At 58.3% G+C, this 16,928-nt stretch overlaps 2 protein-coding genes across 5 annotated transcripts; one reads left to right on the forward strand and one right to left on the reverse strand.

The window, feature by feature from the left end:
- Window positions 1-22: 22 nt before the first annotated feature.
- Window positions 23-14,202, reverse strand: UNC45A (unc-45 myosin chaperone A). 4 transcript variants are annotated; one of them, XM_004479622.5, is made up of 23 exons: window positions 14,066-14,202; window positions 13,089-13,239; window positions 12,661-12,871; window positions 11,944-12,279; window positions 11,560-11,721; window positions 11,299-11,335; window positions 10,847-11,022; window positions 9,132-9,224; window positions 8,463-8,630; window positions 7,515-7,683; window positions 7,043-7,213; window positions 6,135-6,306; window positions 5,231-5,531; window positions 4,292-4,386; window positions 3,879-4,020; window positions 3,353-3,493; window positions 3,021-3,148; window positions 2,767-2,833; window positions 2,301-2,414; window positions 1,972-2,087; window positions 1,040-1,157; window positions 773-928; window positions 23-630 (listed from the first exon to the last, which is right to left on the reverse strand). In XM_004479622.5, exons 4-23 carry the CDS (start codon window positions 11,947-11,949, stop codon window positions 373-375), a joined length of 2,790 nt encoding a protein of 929 aa, XP_004479679.2. In that variant the 5' UTR covers window positions 11,950-12,279; window positions 12,661-12,871; window positions 13,089-13,239; window positions 14,066-14,202; the 3' UTR covers window positions 23-372. The 4 variants fall into 4 exon arrangements, with proteins under 4 accessions (XP_004479679.2, XP_071070475.1, XP_004479678.2 ...); XM_071214374.1 differs by having other exon boundaries at window positions 10,847-11,165; XM_004479621.5 differs by lacking the exons at window positions 12,661-12,871; window positions 13,089-13,239; window positions 14,066-14,202 and having other exon boundaries at window positions 11,899-11,983.
- A 623-nt stretch (window positions 14,203-14,825) lies between these two features.
- HDDC3 (HD domain containing 3) lies at window positions 14,826-16,647 on the forward strand. Its single transcript, XM_004479619.5, has 4 exons — window positions 14,826-14,956; window positions 15,255-15,310; window positions 15,423-15,663; window positions 16,363-16,647. The coding sequence occupies exons 1-4, from the start codon at window positions 14,845-14,847 to the stop codon at window positions 16,491-16,493; spliced, it is 540 nt and encodes a 179-aa protein (XP_004479676.1). The 5' UTR covers window positions 14,826-14,844; the 3' UTR covers window positions 16,494-16,647.
- The last annotated feature ends 281 nt before the right edge of the window (window positions 16,648-16,928 follow it).

The following is a 16,928-nucleotide window of genomic DNA, read 5'->3' on the forward strand; positions in this document are numbered from 1 at the left end:
TGGCCCAGTAACAGGGCACACATTTGAGTTCCACACTTTTTTATTAGGGGAAGGGGCGGTCCTGCTGGCAGGCCTAGGCGGTGCTCCTAGCTGGTGAGCTGCTCCACGTGCCATTCCCAGGGCTGGGGAATCCCCAGGCCGAGCTGAGGGCATCTTCCCCATCCCCAGCTACCTACAGTAGTCGTACAGGAAAAGGGCCCGCTGGGTGAGGACAGAGGCTGGCAGAGCAGGGCTGTGTGGCTGAACGTGGCCGACTCAGAGCAGAGAGCAGCTGGGGCAGACAGGCTAGAGTGCTCGGTGTCCCGGACCCCAAGAGCCCAAGTGGCTGGCCTCGCGCCCCGTGCTGTGGCAATAAGGGCACGGGGCAGCCCTTCACTCTCCATCCTGGCTGGGTTTGATGAGCCCGTATTCCACTGCTTTCCCCAGGCACGCTGCAGCTGCACTTTGGATGGGGCCCGCCTCGCCCTTTGCCAGCACTGACAGGATCTCCAGCACCTCACTCTCCATCAGGGTGACGGCAGTCTCCCTCGAGGCCTCCATCATGTTCAGCACCACCACGGCGCCCCGGTGCTGGAGCTCCGGGTTGGAGCTCAGAAGCAGGGCCTGCAGGATCTCCAGCCAGTGAGTGGTCTGCAAGGGACAGGGCAGGTGTGACCAGCAAGCAAGAGGTTCCACCCAGCAGGGAGCGCACACCCACTGGGACTCCTCCCCACCAATGCCACCATGCTGGGGACTTCTGGCCCCTCCCCCACCAGCCAGGCAAGGCGCTGACCACTTGGGAGATGCGGCTGCACAGTGAGGGCCGCATGGAGGTCAGCATGGCCAGGCCCCCGGCAGCCGCCCGCCGCAGCAGCTCATCGTCCTCTCCACTGTACAGCACGAGCAGCTTCAGCCGGTCATTGCCTGTGGCTTCAAACAAGTCCTGCACCTGCGGCAACAAGGGGAGGGAGTGGGCCAAGTCAGCTGGGGCCAAGGCCCGGCCTGGGCACAGGTACCTCCACATCGCTGCCCACCACAGCTGCCTGGGGCCAGCACTCACCTCCTTGCTCATGGCCAAGTTACACATGCACTCTGTGGCTGCCCGGCGGATCATCTCATGCTCCTCAAACATGTAGCCCTCGATCATGGGCACAGCCTTCTCCTTCAGAATCTTCTGCCTGCAGAGCCAGGGTGGGTGGGTCGGCATCCCCGGAGACACTGCGTCCACCTCCTCCAACTTCCCACAACCCCATAAAATCCAGCCCTGGGCCAGGAACTTCCTTTGACAATGTCTAAGGGGCCAGGACCCTGCCATCCCAGTATGAACTGCAGTGGTTTCCAGCCACCTGCCAGGCCCAGGAGGTAGCAGGGACCTGGAAATGCTCTACCCAGGGGTTAGGAGACCAGGTAGCAGTGACGCTAATATCCTAACATTTGAGCATTTAGCCTGACCCGGGCACATGGGTTAGATTACGAGCCAGGTGCAAGTGCAGGTGTGATTATCATCACTACGGTGCAGGAGAGAAAAGCGAGGCTGTGAGTGGTCAGTGATGTGCCCAGGGCACAATTAGGACTAAAGCCAATATGTACTGGGCACATTGCTGGCGACCCAGCACCTCACTAGTAAGCATGTCTTCACCTATTTTTTCATTTAATTCTCTTCTCCATGAGATAGGTACTATAATCATCCCCATCTCACCAAGGGGGAAACCGAGAAATTAACTTGCTTGAGGTTACACTAGTAACCAGTGAAGCCAGAATTTGAACTCTGGCCATCTGACTCCAAAGCTGTGCTTTTAATCCCCAATGCTGTGTAGCCTCGTGGGATCCTGCACAGTTAAACCTCTCTGAGCCTGTCTCCTCATCCTATGATACAGAAGAGTCACTGCGGACACAAAGAAGCCAGGGACTGAAGAGTGCTTTCTAAACTATCAAGTGCTTTACTGAATGTGGTCCAAATGCAGACGCCCCGCCACATCCTGACGGACTTACCGGAGCCTCTCGCTGATCCCCGCCAGGTTCGTTAGGGCCATGAGCGCCTCGAAGTTCTGCAGGCCTGAGCAGTTGAGGTGCAACAGGGAGACAAGGGGCCGGACCACCTCATAGATCTGCAACAGGGTCCCCGCCATCAGGGCTCTGTGCCCTTAGCCCCCACCCACCCCACAGGTGGGGTCCACCCACTGAGCGCGCTGTCCTCCCCAGCCTGAGGCGCAGCAAAGCTGCCACTTCCTGCCTGTCCCAGGGAGGAGCCACAGCCCAGCCCAGAGACTGGCAGGACCCCGTGGGTGTGAGGAGAGGCCAGGGCTGGGGGGGATACACACCCGCTCGCCGGGGAAGGTCATCTCTGGGTTGGAGGTGATGGTGAGCTTGGCAAGGGCCTGGGCTGCCTTTGTCTGCCCCACATCAGTGCCTTCCAGGGCAAGCGGGAGCAGAGCCTGGAGGAACAAGCCCGTCAGGGCCCAGGCCGGGGAGCGGGACCCCACCCAGCAGGCCCTGAGCCCTGCTTGTGCCGCCTCTGTCTCCTCAGGCTGAGACTCCCTGCTTAGACCCTCGCCCCCGAGTTCTCTCACGAGCTTCCTGAAACACCTACTGGGGATTAGACACGGACTAGAGAGGAAAACACAGGCCTTACTAGGCGCGAAGTGCCTGGTTTAGCGTCCCACCCTGCTGGTCATTAATGACGCTTTCCCGCCCCACAGCCACCACGACCACGGCAGTAGCAGCCACTGAGTCACTTTTCACAGACTCAAGGCTCAGCCACCAGGAAGGAGTCACGAAACAGCTTACCTTGCCCCCTCCCTGAGCAACCACGGTGCCTCGGTCCTCCACCTCTTCCACCAACGCCAGGAAGACCCTGGGGGGCAGGGGGAAGAGGTCGGAGGTGGGCGGGCGGGCCAGGGCTCTGGCGGCAAACACTGCGCTGCGGGCCCCGGCAGAGGGGGGCAGCCGCGGGGTGCCGCTCCACCTCACCCCGCCCGCGCGCGGCCCCACACCAGGACCCGTCCCTCTGCGGCCCGCGGCTGAGCGGTGGGCAAGGGCACCTGGAGAGCAGCTCTCTGCAGGAGTTCGTCAGCACGGGGCTCTCGGTCTTGACCATGCAAGTCAAGGCCGACACCACGCCGGCCACCAGCAGCTTCTTCACCCGAGCCTGCACGAAGCTCGGCTTGTCCTGGGGAAAGGGGCGGCTCAGCAGAGGGGCTGCGGCGCCCAGGCCGGGAAGGGGCCCTCCTCCTGGCACAAGTGCTAGGCTTGGAAACACCAGCCAAGGCAAAGGGACATACACCTGCTCAGGCTGGAGGCACGTCTGCTGTGGGCACCCGGCTCACCTGGTGGCAGTGACAGGAATGCCCCGCGCCTTCCGGGGCCCCCTCACCTTGGGGTGCTGCTCAGGGACGTGCTGCTTGGCATACTTGGCTAGCTCCACCAGCTTCGGGTCGGGCTCCTCATAGTCATAGCTGTTGGTGCAGTTCACCAGTGCCGAGGCCACCGCAAAGAGCACCGACCGCTCCTCCGACTGCAGAGTCAGAAGGGCACTCAGCGGGCCCAGCAGACGGCAGGGGACCCCCGCAGCCGGTGGCAGAGGCTCCGAGGCCAGGAGCCGCGTTCTAGCCCCAGCTGACCGCTCAGGCAACCCAGGGACCTCCACAGCAGCCAGCCCGGCCCAGCCCTCAGAACGCACAGCCTTGGCCTTCTGGACTTCCCCTGAGAGGTGGTCGTTTCTGACGCTGCCAGGCAGGTCAGCAAGCACAGGCCAGAGTGGCCACTCAGGCTACCAGTCCTCCCCCCGGGGGTTTCCAGGAAAAGCTGCAAGAGCCCCTGGCCAAGCCGGGTTAGGAAAGCCTGGGAAGCTCTACTGCTAGGTGGCGTCCCCAGGGTGCGCGCAGGGGCCCCGGAGCTACCCTGCTGAGCTGGAACAGAGCCTTCAGGGCAGCTGCATCCTCCACAAACTCTTCCTTCACATCGGCATCAAAGGTGAGGTAAGCCAGGCCCTCCACGGCCCAGCGCCGGGTGCTCGCGTCGATCTGGTCGTTGCACAGCCACCTGGGATATGGCGGGTAGTGGACAACCATCAGGATGGGGGGAGGGGGTGGCGGGGCAGGAAGGGGCACCCCAGGACCAAAGGGGAAAGCCAGGGGTGGGGGCACCCAGCCTCAAAACATGGGAGCAGTTCCCGTGCCAGGACGCAGGAGCGGCCCCCGCCTGAGGCAGAGCGCAGCGCAGTGAGAAGTCACGGGAGGCCACCCTCCACAGACCCTCCTCTCCCAAGACCTGCCCGACAGGCGGGGAACCACGGCCCTACCCAACAACTCACTTACGACACTGCTTGGCCAGTTTGAGGGTGGAGCCTTCGGCAAACTGCTTCATGCTAAAGTCCGTCCCTCCGGCCGAGCCGAGCTTACAGAGGCCCTGGAGGGAGAGCGAGGGGCAGCTGCCGGGCCTCTGGGGGTAAGGGCGGGAGCTGGGCCTCTCCACCTGGCTGGCTCCCTCCCTGGCACCAGGCAGTCCCCATACCACCAGCTCCCAGGGCTGCGGGCCTGACCCCTGCAGGCCCAGCCTTCCCACAGAGCCCCTCTGAGCAGCCTCCACACACCATCATCTTCTCCCCGGCTCCTCACTGCCTCCACAGGGACGGCATGTGCTGCTCCGCTGCTGGAGACGGAGTCAGGACCCACAAAGGCACGTGTGTGCCCAGCTCTGTCCTGCGGGGTGGACCCCTGGAGCGGACCTTTGGCTGCCTCAGCCAGCCCGGGTCTGAGCCCTCCTACTAGAGGACTCACAGGGAAGGCCACAGAGAAAAGTCACGACAGAAGAAAGAGGTTGTAAATCAATGGACACCAAAAGAGAAAGAAGACTCCGCCACGTGCACTGTCATCTGACAGAAAAGCTAGGGAGCGAGGGTCGCTGGCAGCCAGGCCCAGAACGACACCATCTTCGTGGAGAAAGCACCGCCTTGCTGAGGCCTCCGTTTTGGACTTCTCAGCCTCAAAAACGTGAGCCCAGAGATTCCTGCTGTTAAGCCAGCCCCCTGAATGGCATTTGTCTCAGCAGCTGGGAAGCGAAAACACCTGCAGTGCCAGGTGTCCTCTTGGATAGCGCATGTCTCCCTGACTGTTAGCCCTGCAGTGGAAGGACCAGGCCCCATGCCTTTGGCCCTGCCAAACCCCGAACAGCCTGAAAATTCACCGAGAGTGCGCTGGGGCTGCACCCCGAGGCCCCGTGGGCTGGTCCCCCTGCCTGGCTGCCCACTTACCACCAGGGCCCGGATGCGGATGCTGTCCTTCTCGCTGCGCTTGTACAGGTCCTTTAGCAGCGAGACGCCATTGGCGGTGATGAAGGAGGCGCGCTTGGCCTTGCCGGCTGCGTGGATCAGGGCCTCCACGGCCACCAGCTGCTCTTCCTCCTGCTCAGAGGCACACAGGGCAATCACGCTCTCCATGACACCACTCAGCTCCAGGGCCCGGTTGCCAGCCTCACTTGGGCCCTGCAGGAGGCAGGACACCGTCTGGATGGCCCGCAGCTTCCCGGCCAGCCCTTGGCCCTCAAACCAGCTCCTAAGGGGCACAGGGTGACAGCTGTCATGCCAAGGCCAGCCAAGAAGGACCACCCTGCCCTCCATGCCCCTCCACTAGCAGGCTCCCGCACTACTTGAGCAGGAGCAGCAAGAAAAACTGCCAGTGAGATAAAGGCTGGGACATTCCAACCGGGCAACGAATGCCAGTGTTCCCTGCCTGGGCTTCCATTCGCACCTTCCTTGAGGACATACCATCCAACACAGGCTCCCCACTTTCTCTCACTCACACCGCCCTGCTGATTTCCTTTCCTGTACTCCTTATGATCTCAAGTTGTTTTATTTTTTATAGCTTATCAGCTATTTTCCCCTCGGGCTGCAGGCCCCGTGCTGTCACGTTTCACTGCTGTTGGCACACAGACACACAAGCACAGTTATGTGCCTGGTGATGTCTGCTGAGAAGAAATTCCCTGGCTGAGGTCACTCTGAACGTGAAGTGGGCTTCAGGATCACTTCCTCTAGCCCCTGCCTGTCCTCCCCAAGACTCTTCTCCTTGTTGAACAGCGTTTGTTGCTGAACCTCCTCGTGGACTCAGAACCGTTTTGTTGGAAGCCCTGGCAACGGGAGGTGGAGAGGACACCCTTACTTAATGTAGTTTTCACAGAGCCGGTGGAAATTCTCCCTCTCGGCGTCACACTTCAGGTCATCGAAGAGCTTGCTGAGCAGGATGGAGGCACTCATGCGGCTGTTCGCTGTCACCGCAAGCTCCCCGGGCGGGTCCTGCACAGAGCCCCCCACCTCCAGAATCTTTTTCAGACCTGAAAAGACACCCTCGTTAGCCAATATAACCTCAATTCTAATCCCTCCAGGTAGAAGGGAAGTGGTTTCCTGGGAGAGGCACAGAAAGCAGAACTCCCTCCGGTTAGCTAAGAAAGTTACACGAGTCCACGCGACTGCGCTGCGGGCGGGAGGCACAGAGCACTTGGCCGGAGGCGGGACGTGGAGAGGCGCACACTGCGGGAGGCAGCGGGGGGCCAGGGGAGGACTCGGAGGGGAGGTCTGCGTCCCTTCCCTGGCCTTGGAGCTTCCTCAACTGCCAAATGAAGAGGGAAATAATAGCCGCACCTCGTAGGAAGAAGAGGAGGTGCGGGAAAGCGCCCCACAGGTGTGCTCAGGCAAAGCCTTTTGCAAAAGTTTCATCTTTTGGGGAAAAAAGAGAAATGTGAATTTATCTAGTGAACTTGAGTTGTTTTTTCCTCAGTAGAGAGTCAGTCACTTCTCTAGTGATGCATGCTCGTGGACAAAAACTTCAGATCCAGAAAGCTGAGGGAGCCTCTCCGACTTGGAGCTGACCCCTGCCGACCTGCGCGCAGGCTTATTTACCCGCTCCGCTGGGCTGGGGCTAACTGAGCACCCTCAGGGCACAGAGGCGGTTCCGTCAGACCCACGTCTGGCTTCACTTGCTGCGCTGCTCGTCACTTCTGGGGATAAGGAGGCCTCAGCCTCCCAAGTGAGACAAGACACAGATACTCTCTTTAAAACCGCGTCACCTACCGTGGTCAATAACCCAGAGGGTGAGGCCGTTGTTGGGGTCCTTAGGAGACTTGCGGGGCACCATTTTAATCAGGAGGGTCAGGGCATTGTCGCGGCCTTGGCCTGACACCCCCACCTCTGTCAGGAGCTCCAAAAGGTTGCTGATGAGGACCTTCAGCTCCCGGGCGGGGTCTGCCAACAAGAAGGTAGTTGTAGGCTCGGCGGTGGCCCAGCCCGGGTGTGACCCATCAACTTCCCCAGGAGGGCAGGGAGAGGTGGGGACGCGGGGCCTGGCATCCAGGCTCTGGGCTGCGCTCTGGCCTTCCCCCAGACGCCCTGATTGCTTAGAATTCAGCATTAGGAACTGTCACCAAAACTCATTCCTAATAACCTGCAGCTGCGAGTCCGGCCCCCAAAGAGCTGGCCGGGCTGGGTCAGCCCCATCGCCCCACGGCAGCCACGCCCACAGGCCCCCAGAGCCGCCTGCACTCACCCACGATGACCGCGCCTTCCTTCCCTTGGAAGCCTTTCTTGACGCCTTCCTTGAGGGCATCGAACATCACCTGCAGCAGGTGGCAGGCGGCCAGGGACACCGCCTGGTTGTCCACACCAAGGATGGAGACCGCGCGCCGAGTTCCCAGCACACTCAGGGCTGCCACTGTCTGGGGTGGGCGAGCGTGACAGGGGCCTCCTGTTAGTGCAGGGCAGCCACGGAAGATTCCTCACCCCGAGTGAGTGAGTGTGGTCAAGAAGTAAGCAAACTCTGGGTGGAAGGACCACTTCTGGTGGCCTATCTGAGGGTATGGTGGGTAGTGTCAGGATTCCCTTGCTGGAAAGCCTTCTTAAAGGAAACACCCCAGGGGAGCCACCGCCACCTCTCCTCTCCTTGGGGAGAGACTGTTCTTTGTCAACCATTCTACGCTGGGAAACCCAATCCATGCTGGGAATCATCTCAAGGCCAAGCCCTAAGTATGATGTCACTGTCTCAGTGATAAAAGATACCGTGGGTGACACTGCTGATGACGTTATTCACTAGGAGAACCCCCCTCTAGGAGAAATGCCAGTCAGATCCTGGAAGCAAGGACAGATCCTTTTTCTGGGCCACGTGCCTGCTTTGGCCATTCGGAAGCTGAATTGAGTCAGTGACCAGGTGTCTCCGTGAGGTGGCTGCAGGAAAGCCCAGGCTCACACGTGGAAGCTGGCCCAAAGCAAGTGTTCAGGTGGTCAGGGGCCTGTTCTGGCTCTTTCCTGGACCCACTTCATCCCAAACCATGTTCGTCTTTTTTTGTGCCATTTTTATTTTTCCTCCCTTGTTAGAGGTCTCCTTGTACCCTGCCTTAAGTTCTTCTTGGAATAAGATGAGGGGTAGAAGCCTGGCTGGCTGCTTTTCGGTTTCGATGGATAGGCTGCTGAGGCAGGGCTAGAGCCCCACCCCACCTACCCGTGACTGGTGCTCAGAGCAGATGCCGACTAGAGTGCGCAGAGCCGCCAGCATCAGGTCGGGCTCCCCTGTGTCCAGCAGGCGTTGTAAGAGCTGAACCCCATTGTTCCGGAAGATCTTCTCAGCTCCGGCATCCTCCCGGGCCAGCACCACCAGGTTCTGAGAAGCCTGTGTCAAAGGAAGCACGTTATAACACAGATACAGCACAGGGCAGGGCAGGCAGAAGACGTGAGCTCTGGACCTCATCGCTTCCACTTAGCAGCTGAATGACCTTGGCTGTGAACCTAATCTCTCTGAACCTCAGTGTCCTCTTCTTTATGTACAGGGAACAGCTTCCTCCCAGGGTTAATGGTCACCGTAAATGGGGTCCTGATCCCCAGCAAAGCCCCATGGGCAGGGACAGCACCTCAGTCACCTGTTTGCCCAGCCCTGGCAGAGGACCCAGCTAGCAAGGTGTCCTGCCAACATCAGTCCTCTGTCCCTGGTTTGCATGAAGGCCCCAGACCCTCAGGGCGCCCATGCAGGGCCTGTGTGCCCAGCTGTACATTTTGAGGAACAGCACACAGCAGACCAGGCGAGCAGGGCTTCTGAGGCCAACATGGTTGAATAGGAAGGCTACTCTGGATGGGCAGCTCCAGTGGGCATTCAGGCTCAGTTCAGGGCCTATACCTTTTGCTTTTTCTCCGTGCCTTTCTCTTCTGGGTCCAGTAGTATCTGAAACATCTGTTCCACTTTGGCATCCGTCGAGGACATGTATCGGACCTATGACAGACCACCAAAGCATGGAAGAAATCACCTCTTTTGGAGAGAGACTACACATTCCCTGTTTGCTCTTTCCAGCTTCTCCTGGGACCACTCTGGGAGGTGCAGCAAGGATGCCTGGGCTCAGGGCTAGCATCATGCAGACTTGAGCAGGAAAGAGACTCGCCTGGCAGCTCCTCCTGAGCTTCCCGGGCCTGTTTTCCCCTCAGAATTCCCATTTTGACAGTTTTCAAAATAACCTGTTGATCAAGATCACCTTAAGCCCACTCTTCCCCCAGGGCCCTGAACATGGGATGGCACATGCCTAGCACGTGTCACCTCCCTCCCCTCTTGTATCCAAGGGTGATATCACTCATCAGCCATGACATGTTCTCTTGCTAAGCCCAGACAACCTGCTTCCTAATTCTCAACAGAGGGCTCTAGGCAGCCACTGCCAATCAAAAAGAGTTGGCACCAAGAGGAAAACTATTTATCTTCCCAGGCCTCAACATTTCAACAGGGCATTTGTCATCACATTACTTGCCTCTACCTTGTACCATTTTAACAGCAAATGATCTGATTAATTCAAGCTTGGTTATATGTCATCATGGTCCCTGGATTCTTTCCTTTTCAATAACCTTTAATCATACTACACAGATATTGCCTCTTTATAAAAAAGTACAGAAGAGGTAAAGTCTTCTTTGAAAAGACTTCTCAATCCCATACCTTCCCCCAGGGATCGCACTATTATCATTTCGTTGTTTACCTTGTAAAACAATTTTCTTCATATTTACATACCCGAGTGTACCCACAGAAAACACAATATTGTTCTGGGTATGTCTGTGTGTGGGTGGGAGTATTTTAATATAACTTATATCATCCTACACTTATTAACGTAAAATTGACCTTTTTGATTCAATAAGGGTCAGCCTTCCACATCAATGCTTGTAGCTCGGGGAGGAGATGTGGCTCAAGTGGCTGAGCGCCTGCTTCCCACATATGAGGTCCCAGGTCCAATCCCTGGTACCTCCTAAAAACAAATAAATCAACAAAAGAAACCAACTCTCATTGGAAAGCAGATGTAGCTCAGTGGCTGAGCGCCTGCTTCCCATGTACGAGGTCCTGGGTTCAATCCCTGGTACCCCCTCAAAAAAACACAAAAACAACTTGTGGCTCTACCTCGTCTTGTTGACCATTACATAGGTATCTGCAGTAAGGACATCACCCCGTTTATTTAGGCCTTCCCATATTGCTGGGTAAATTCCAATTTTTCACTGATACAAGCCTGGACATGCCCACTTGTGCCACAGGCAAGACTGCTGTAGGACAGGCAGCAAGCAGCACAGGTCACACTTGTTTGAAATTCTAAAAGATATGCTCGAGCACTCTCTAACAGCTGTACCAATTTATAGACCCTCTGGCAGTCATGAGAGCATCTGTATCCCCCAGCCTCACTCCTTAAGTATCTGCCTCCCTTCTTTCAGCAAAGCGTGCAAACCAGAACAAACCAGTACATTGTTGAGCATCTTTCTATAAGCTTATTTGCTATTAGCATCTCCTTGCCAGGAACTACCCGTTTCCACCTTTGACTCAGATCCCTTTACCGGTGTCCTCCTACCATAGGCTCGCGGTCACTTGCATACCTTCTCCTGAATCTGGCCCCCAACGCTCCGCAAGGCCTCCTGGAAAACTTTGTTCTTGGGCTCCAGGCTCACACATCTCTGCAGGTCAAGGACAGCCTGGTCGAGGCGGCCCAGCTTCTCTAGGGCTTGGCTCCGCCGGTAAAGTGCTTTGACATCCCCACCGTCCTTTTCAATGGCTGAGCACAAACAGGAGCTCTGTCAGCACCCATGAGGCCACCGTCTCCAGGCAAGAGCAGGAGGGACAGATCTCCAGGGCCAGAGAAAGGAGGGGGAACGGATGCGGGGCTCGGTACTTCAGCCTCAGAAAAGGTGAGGGTAGCTGCAGAAAAGGAAATGCCCCAGAAGTGGGAAAGAAGGCAGATGTGTTTCAGGGGCCAAAGGAGAAGAAGGTGATGGTGCGATGCCCACCATAGAAGCCCCACAGATCCACGCAAGGGTCCACATTCCCCTACCTTTGGATGCCTCCTTTTCTGCTTGGCTGTAATCTTCCTGTAAGAGAAAGAACAAGAGCCTGAGGCGCTGCTCGTCTCCTTTCCCAAGGTAACAGAGGGACTCTTGATTCCTCAGTCATCTGATCCCCACCATCCTGAGACCCAAAAGACATCTGAAAAGTGGGTGGCCTGGAAGCTGAAGAGCCAGCTGGGCTCCGGCGGCGCTGACACGGGCAAGCCGGGGACCTGGCAGACCAGGGGATGGGCGTCCGCCTCCCTCACCAGCTTGAGGTGGCAGGCGGCCCGGTTCCGGTGCAGAATGGCCTCATCCTGGGGAGCCGCGCCCATATCCAGGGCCTGGGTGTAAGCCGTCAGGGCGCCTTCGTAGTCTCCGCATTTGAACAGCTCGTTGCCCTCCTTCCGCAGCTGCTCCACCGAGCTGGCCTGCGGGGGAAAAAGGGGGTGGACACGTCGGGGTGGGCGCAGGGCACAGCCGAGGAGCTAGGGGCAGAGGAGGCTGGGGGTCGGGGGCGAGTCTCACGGAGAATCAAGATTGGGGAGAAGGTGGGGAATGGTCAGGGCAGATGCGAAGCGGGATGGCGCCGGGGGACGGGGACACACCCCGGGGACGGCGGGCCCGGGCTCGGGGGCCCCAGGACCACTCACAGTCATCGCGTAGCAGGCGTCCCGTGCCCGCGCAGGCGCAGTTTCTGGGGAGGGGCGGCCCGGGGCTCTGGAATCCCTCCAGGCTGGGGAGAGCCGGAAGAGGCGGGGCAGAAGAGAGCCGGAAGGGGCGGGGCGCCGGACTCAGCTCGGCGGGCGCAGGGAAGCCGGGGGCGCGCTTAGGCTCTTCCAACGGGGACCAGCAGGGGGCGCGCAGCCGAGGACCACGCAGGGGTCCGTCGCCGGCCCCGACCACAGCAGAAATGCACCAGGTCTAGGGTTATTAGGGCCACGAGCAGCAGACCGTAGAGCCCCAGCGCTAGCAGCGGGCCGGGGCCCCTGTGGAAGAGGGGAGAGTCTCAGGGGTCCCGGGTAAATGTAGACATTCTTGCACACAAACGTTTGTATACAAATTCAGGGGGCTCACAGGTACCCTGCAACCATCCGTGGACACACTCAGAATTAAAAACTCCTACTGTCAAGTGTGTAATCATCGGGCTACAAGACCCTCTGTCTTGACCCTCGCCCCCATCACTTTTGGTGGCGCCATTATCGGCCTTCACGTCATCGTTTGTAATCATGGATTTAAGTGACCTTCTGTTTAACGTCTGTTAAGCTACAAGCCTTCCACTCCGGAATTTAGGAACACAATCCCAGATACCGAAACACCCTGCCGGTGTCCGCGTGGTTCTGGGCTGCTCCCCCAGCCGGCGGTCTCACCTGAAGATGGGCGGGGGTGGCAAGGCAGACAGGTTGACTCGGTACAGGGCCTCAAATTCAGCCCGGGAGCAGCAGGAGCCCCCCGCCGCCTGCAGATGGCAGCAGTAGGCTTCCTCTGCGGTGTCAGAGAGCCGGGGACAGAAGAAGCCAGGGTAGTGGCGGCCATCAGCCAACCGCGTGGTCTGGCACAAGTGGGGGTGGTGGGCCAGTGCTGAAGAGAGGGGCGCCGGAGTCAGAGACAGGCAAGGGTGGTGGGCCCATAGCCCACCCCACCCCTTCGGGAGAGTGAAAGGGACTGGCCAGTCCCAGAAGCCCCTTTCCTCCTCATACCCACCAGCTCTCCAGTACAGCCCAATCTACCTGCTGAGAGAGTGAGGGATGCTCGGGGAGGGGGGTGGGGGGAGGGGGAGGGGCAGGAAGTGCTGTACCTGAGAGAGAGGTCGGCTGGGCAAGAGTCACCTGGCTGACGAAGAGCAGTAGCCCCAAGGACAGGCCTGTTAGCAGGGGGCCTGGCCTCCTTCTCCGGAAGCCCATGGGAAGTCACCTCTACCTTAGCCCTGGTTCTAGGAACCCCCATGGCTGCAGACAGTGAGGAAATAAAAGGGTTCAGGCACCGATAACACAAACCTGAAGCTTCTCTGTCACAGGCCTCTAGAGCAGGGGTTCTTAACCTTTTTTGTTCCACGGACCCCTGTGCCAGTCAGGTGAAAACCACAGACCCCTTCTCAGAATGTAGCGATATTGAATAAATATCGCACACCTGCACCAACACGTCCCCACAAGAAAAACGTTTTTTTAAAATTTTCAGTCCAAGTTCACAGACCCTCTTGGTTAAGAACCTCTGCTCTAGAGAGAGACAGAAGGAAAACGTGGGGGCTGTAGCGCCAAGCTGTCGAAGGCTTTCTGAGCTGAAGGGGGAAAGTCTCAGAGCACATGAGGAGGGATGAGAGAAAAGTTGAGCCATTAGCCTGAAGAAGAGACATTTAGAGCCAATAGGTTTCTTCCCACCCATTCTCCAACATCCAGGCTGCCGTGAAAGCCCTGGGAATTCTGCCCCTTCCATTTCAGGCCACAGAGACCTCGGTTCCAAGTGTTTGGAGCTTTTTCTCCCAAACTCCACTAGTAGCAACTACCAAGACTAGCTGAAAACCAAGAGCGGGTCTTTTTTTGTTGATTTCCCCCTGAGCCCTCACCTGTCCCATCTCCCAGCCAAAACATAAAAGCTATCTGCCTGGAGTGCGCTTAGCAACTAGCCAACCCCATCTCACACAAAGCTCTTCGGGGGTCTCCAGGTCTCTTTTACCCCTGACACCTCATAGCTGGCGTCCACTGAGATAGGGAATTTCTCCAGAAGGCTCCGAGCTCATCCGCCAGCAGCATTAAGTGTTGTTGTTCCAGGACTCACCCAGCCTGACAACATCATGCTCCCAGAACCGCAGTGGCAACACTCATCACCCTCAGGGACCACACCACTCGTCACGCCTGGGGACCGAGGCAGGAGCCTTATGGCACAAGAAAGCACAGCAAATTTCATCCCAGCATCTGAGAGCAAAGAAAACAGTTTCTGCAGAATGTCACCGCTCACTGGGAACCTAAATCTGAAGCAATTAGGCAGGGCTTCCAAGGGTAGGATCCAGTTTTTCCAAGAACAGGCACTAGCGTGTACGCGTCCCAAGGGAAGCCCCGGGGCCCAGAGCCACCAGGCCCATTCCTGCAGGGAGAACTGGGTTCAGAGCCTTTTGAGGGTTTTCCGGGCCCTGCCAGGTTGAAGATGGTCTTTGCACAGGATGGGGAGGGGGCCTGTCCTGGGAGAAGCACCCTCTGACCTTGAGGTTAGGTGAAGTACCTTTCCTCCAAGACAGCATGGGCCCCTGTGCCTTCCTGCCCTGGACCCGGTCACTGTGGCCACTGTCTGTCCCCCTCTCCCGAGACGGTGGGCTTTCCGAGAACTGGGGTGATCTTGCACCCCCAGCGCCCAGCAGAGCGCACGAAACCAGGAGCGGCGATACAGAGGGCAGCTCCCCACCCGCAGGCCTCTGAGTCCCGGATCTCGGTCCCCTTGGGGCCCGGGCTCGGGCGGGCAGCAGCTACCTGGGCCTAAGGGACGTCGCCCTGCCCCGGGCCTCCGCGGCGCCAGGGGGCGCTGTGAACTCCCCCCACCCTCCCGGCCCGGATCCCCCCGCGATGGCGTCCGAGGTGGCGCAGCTGCTGGAGGCGGTTGACTTCGCGGCTCGCAAGCACCGACGGCAGCGGCGGAAGGACCCCGAGGGGACGCCCTACATCAACCACCCTATCGGTGGGCGCGCCGGCCGGGGGGGACACCCGCCGCGGCGCCGGGGTGGGGCTGGGGGGCGGGGACGAGGAAGGGGACGCGGGTGTCCCGCATCTGCTGAGCGCCTACCCTGTACCAGGTTTTGTCGCTCGAGAGCCCGTCGACGCTCACGATAACCCAGTGCGCTGGGTGTGATTGTCCCAAAGAGGGCGAGGGACTTGCCCAAGGCCACTAAGCTAAGCGGGGAGCCGCCTGATTGAGTGCCAAACCCAGCACGCGCCCTCGGGGCCCTCCGTCTGACGCCCTTGCTTTGCCCGGTCAGGTGTGGCTCGGATCCTGACCCATGAGGCGGGCGTCACGGACCTCGTGGTGTTACAGGTAACTTCACGCCCCCGCCGCCGGGAGGCTGGGGGTGCGGGTCAGGGACCCCGCTCAGCTCTGGGGCACCCCTTGGCTGGTGTCACAGGGCTGAAGGTGGCCCTGTCCCCAGGCTGCCCTGCTCCACGACACAGTGGAGGACACAGACACCACCCTGGAGGAGGTGGAGCTGCACTTCGGGGCGCAGGTGCGGCACCTGGTGGAGGAGGTGACAGATGATAAGACTCTGTCCAAGCTGGAGAGGAAGCGGCTGCAGGTGGAGCAGGCACCCCACAGCAGCCCCGGGGCCAAACTAGTGAAGCTGGCAGACAAGCTGTACAATCTGAGGGACCTGAATCGCTGCACCCCAAAGGGTATGCTCCCCGGCCCGCTCTGAAGGAGGGGTGTCTGCCTTCTGGAAGCACAAGTTGGTCAGCTCCCCTGAAAAAAGCCCAGACCACAGGTTCTTAAGGGGTCTGCAAGCTTGAATTGGAAGAAAAAATCAATTTATTTTTTTTCTGACCTCTCACTGAAATCTAGCATTTCCTTCACTTGTGAATGTATGCAGTAAATTACAGGTAGTGTTCATTTCATATCACATTACAGTTGTTGCATATCTTGAAAAATCACTTATGCTCATCCATACTTTGAAATTTTATGGTAGGTGTTAGATCCGACGCTAGTTGAGTGTCATAAAAGTGTCTGCTGCTACATTCTTAGAAGAGGTCTGTGGTTTTCACCTGACTGGCAGATGGGTCCATGGGACAAAAAAGGTTAAAAACCCCTGGCCTCAAATACAAAAAAAAAAAGAGAAAGTGAAAAAAATTTTTGAAAAAAAAAAAAAGAACCCCTGGCCTAGACTTTCTTGTTAATCCCCCAAAATAATCCTATTAGGCTGCTCTTTAATCCTCTTTCATGAGGCCTAAGTAGATAGTTGAGCCAGGGGGAGTGTTGAGGACCAATCATCCCATCAGTAGCTCACTGCACACTGCACGGAGGTCCTACAGGAAGTGCGCGAAAGCCAGTGCTGTCCTTGGCACCGCACGCGCAGCTCTCTGTCCACTTCTGTGCAGGATGGACAGAGCGTCGCGTCCAGGAATACTTCAAGTGGGCAGCGCAGGTGGTGAAGGGGCTTCAGGGAACAAACCGGCCGCTGGAAGAGGCCCTAAAGCAGCTGTTCGAGGAGCGAGGGCTGACGCTCTGAGCAGTGCTTGGAGCCCTCAGCTGGCAGCCTCCAGCCTTGCCCAGGCCATGGGCCGATTCCTACTCCAGCCTTTCAGTGCCTCTGAGCTCCTGCTTCGCCCAGCCCAGAGACCAAAAACTGTCGCCTTTTCTCACCCTGAATGTCTCCCACCAACGAAGCCGAGCCCTGGACCGACACGCCTCATCCCTTTCTAACGTACTCACTGCCCTGGTCCGGGCCTTGGGTCTGTTGGCTTCTTTGCACGGTGGGATCTCTGGCCTCTTGGGGACTTGGGCTTGTATAAATACTAGTTTATCCGTCGTTATGGAGAATAAAGCATTTTGGGTAAAAATTTAAGTCGCTGCTGCTCCTTCTCGGCCTCTCGGAGGGGGGGCCAGTAGTGGGGACGCCAGCCAGGATTGTGGGCGTCAGCAGGGTTGGGTCCCAGTTGTGTGT

This window comes from Dasypus novemcinctus, chromosome 3 (genome assembly GCF_030445035.2).
Source record: "Dasypus novemcinctus isolate mDasNov1 chromosome 3, mDasNov1.1.hap2, whole genome shotgun sequence".
Lineage (NCBI taxonomy): Eukaryota > Metazoa > Chordata > Mammalia > Cingulata > Dasypodidae > Dasypus > Dasypus novemcinctus.

Coding starts and splice junctions, on each gene's coding strand:
- HDDC3 (XM_004479619.5), top strand. CDS start 14,845: ATGGCGTCCGAGGTGGCGCAGCTGCTGGAGGCGGTTGACTTCGCGGCT. Junction 14,957..15,254: donor CTACATCAACCACCCTATCG/GTGGGCGCGCCG, acceptor TTGCCCGGTCAG/GTGTGGCTCGGATCCTGACC. Junction 15,311..15,422: donor CGGACCTCGTGGTGTTACAG/GTAACTTCACGC, acceptor CCCTGTCCCCAG/GCTGCCCTGCTCCACGACAC.
- UNC45A (XM_004479621.5), bottom strand. CDS start 11,949: ATGACTGTGAGTGGTCCTGGGGCCCCCGAGCCCGGGCCCGCCGTCCCC. Junction 11,722..11,898: donor CCGGGCCCGCCGTCCCCGGG/GTGTGTCCCCGT, acceptor TTTCCCCCGCAG/GCCAGCTCGGTGGAGCAGCT. Junction 11,023..11,298: donor AGAAAAGGAGGCATCCAAAG/GTAGGGGAATGT, acceptor GTTTGTGCTCAG/CCATTGAAAAGGACGGTGGG.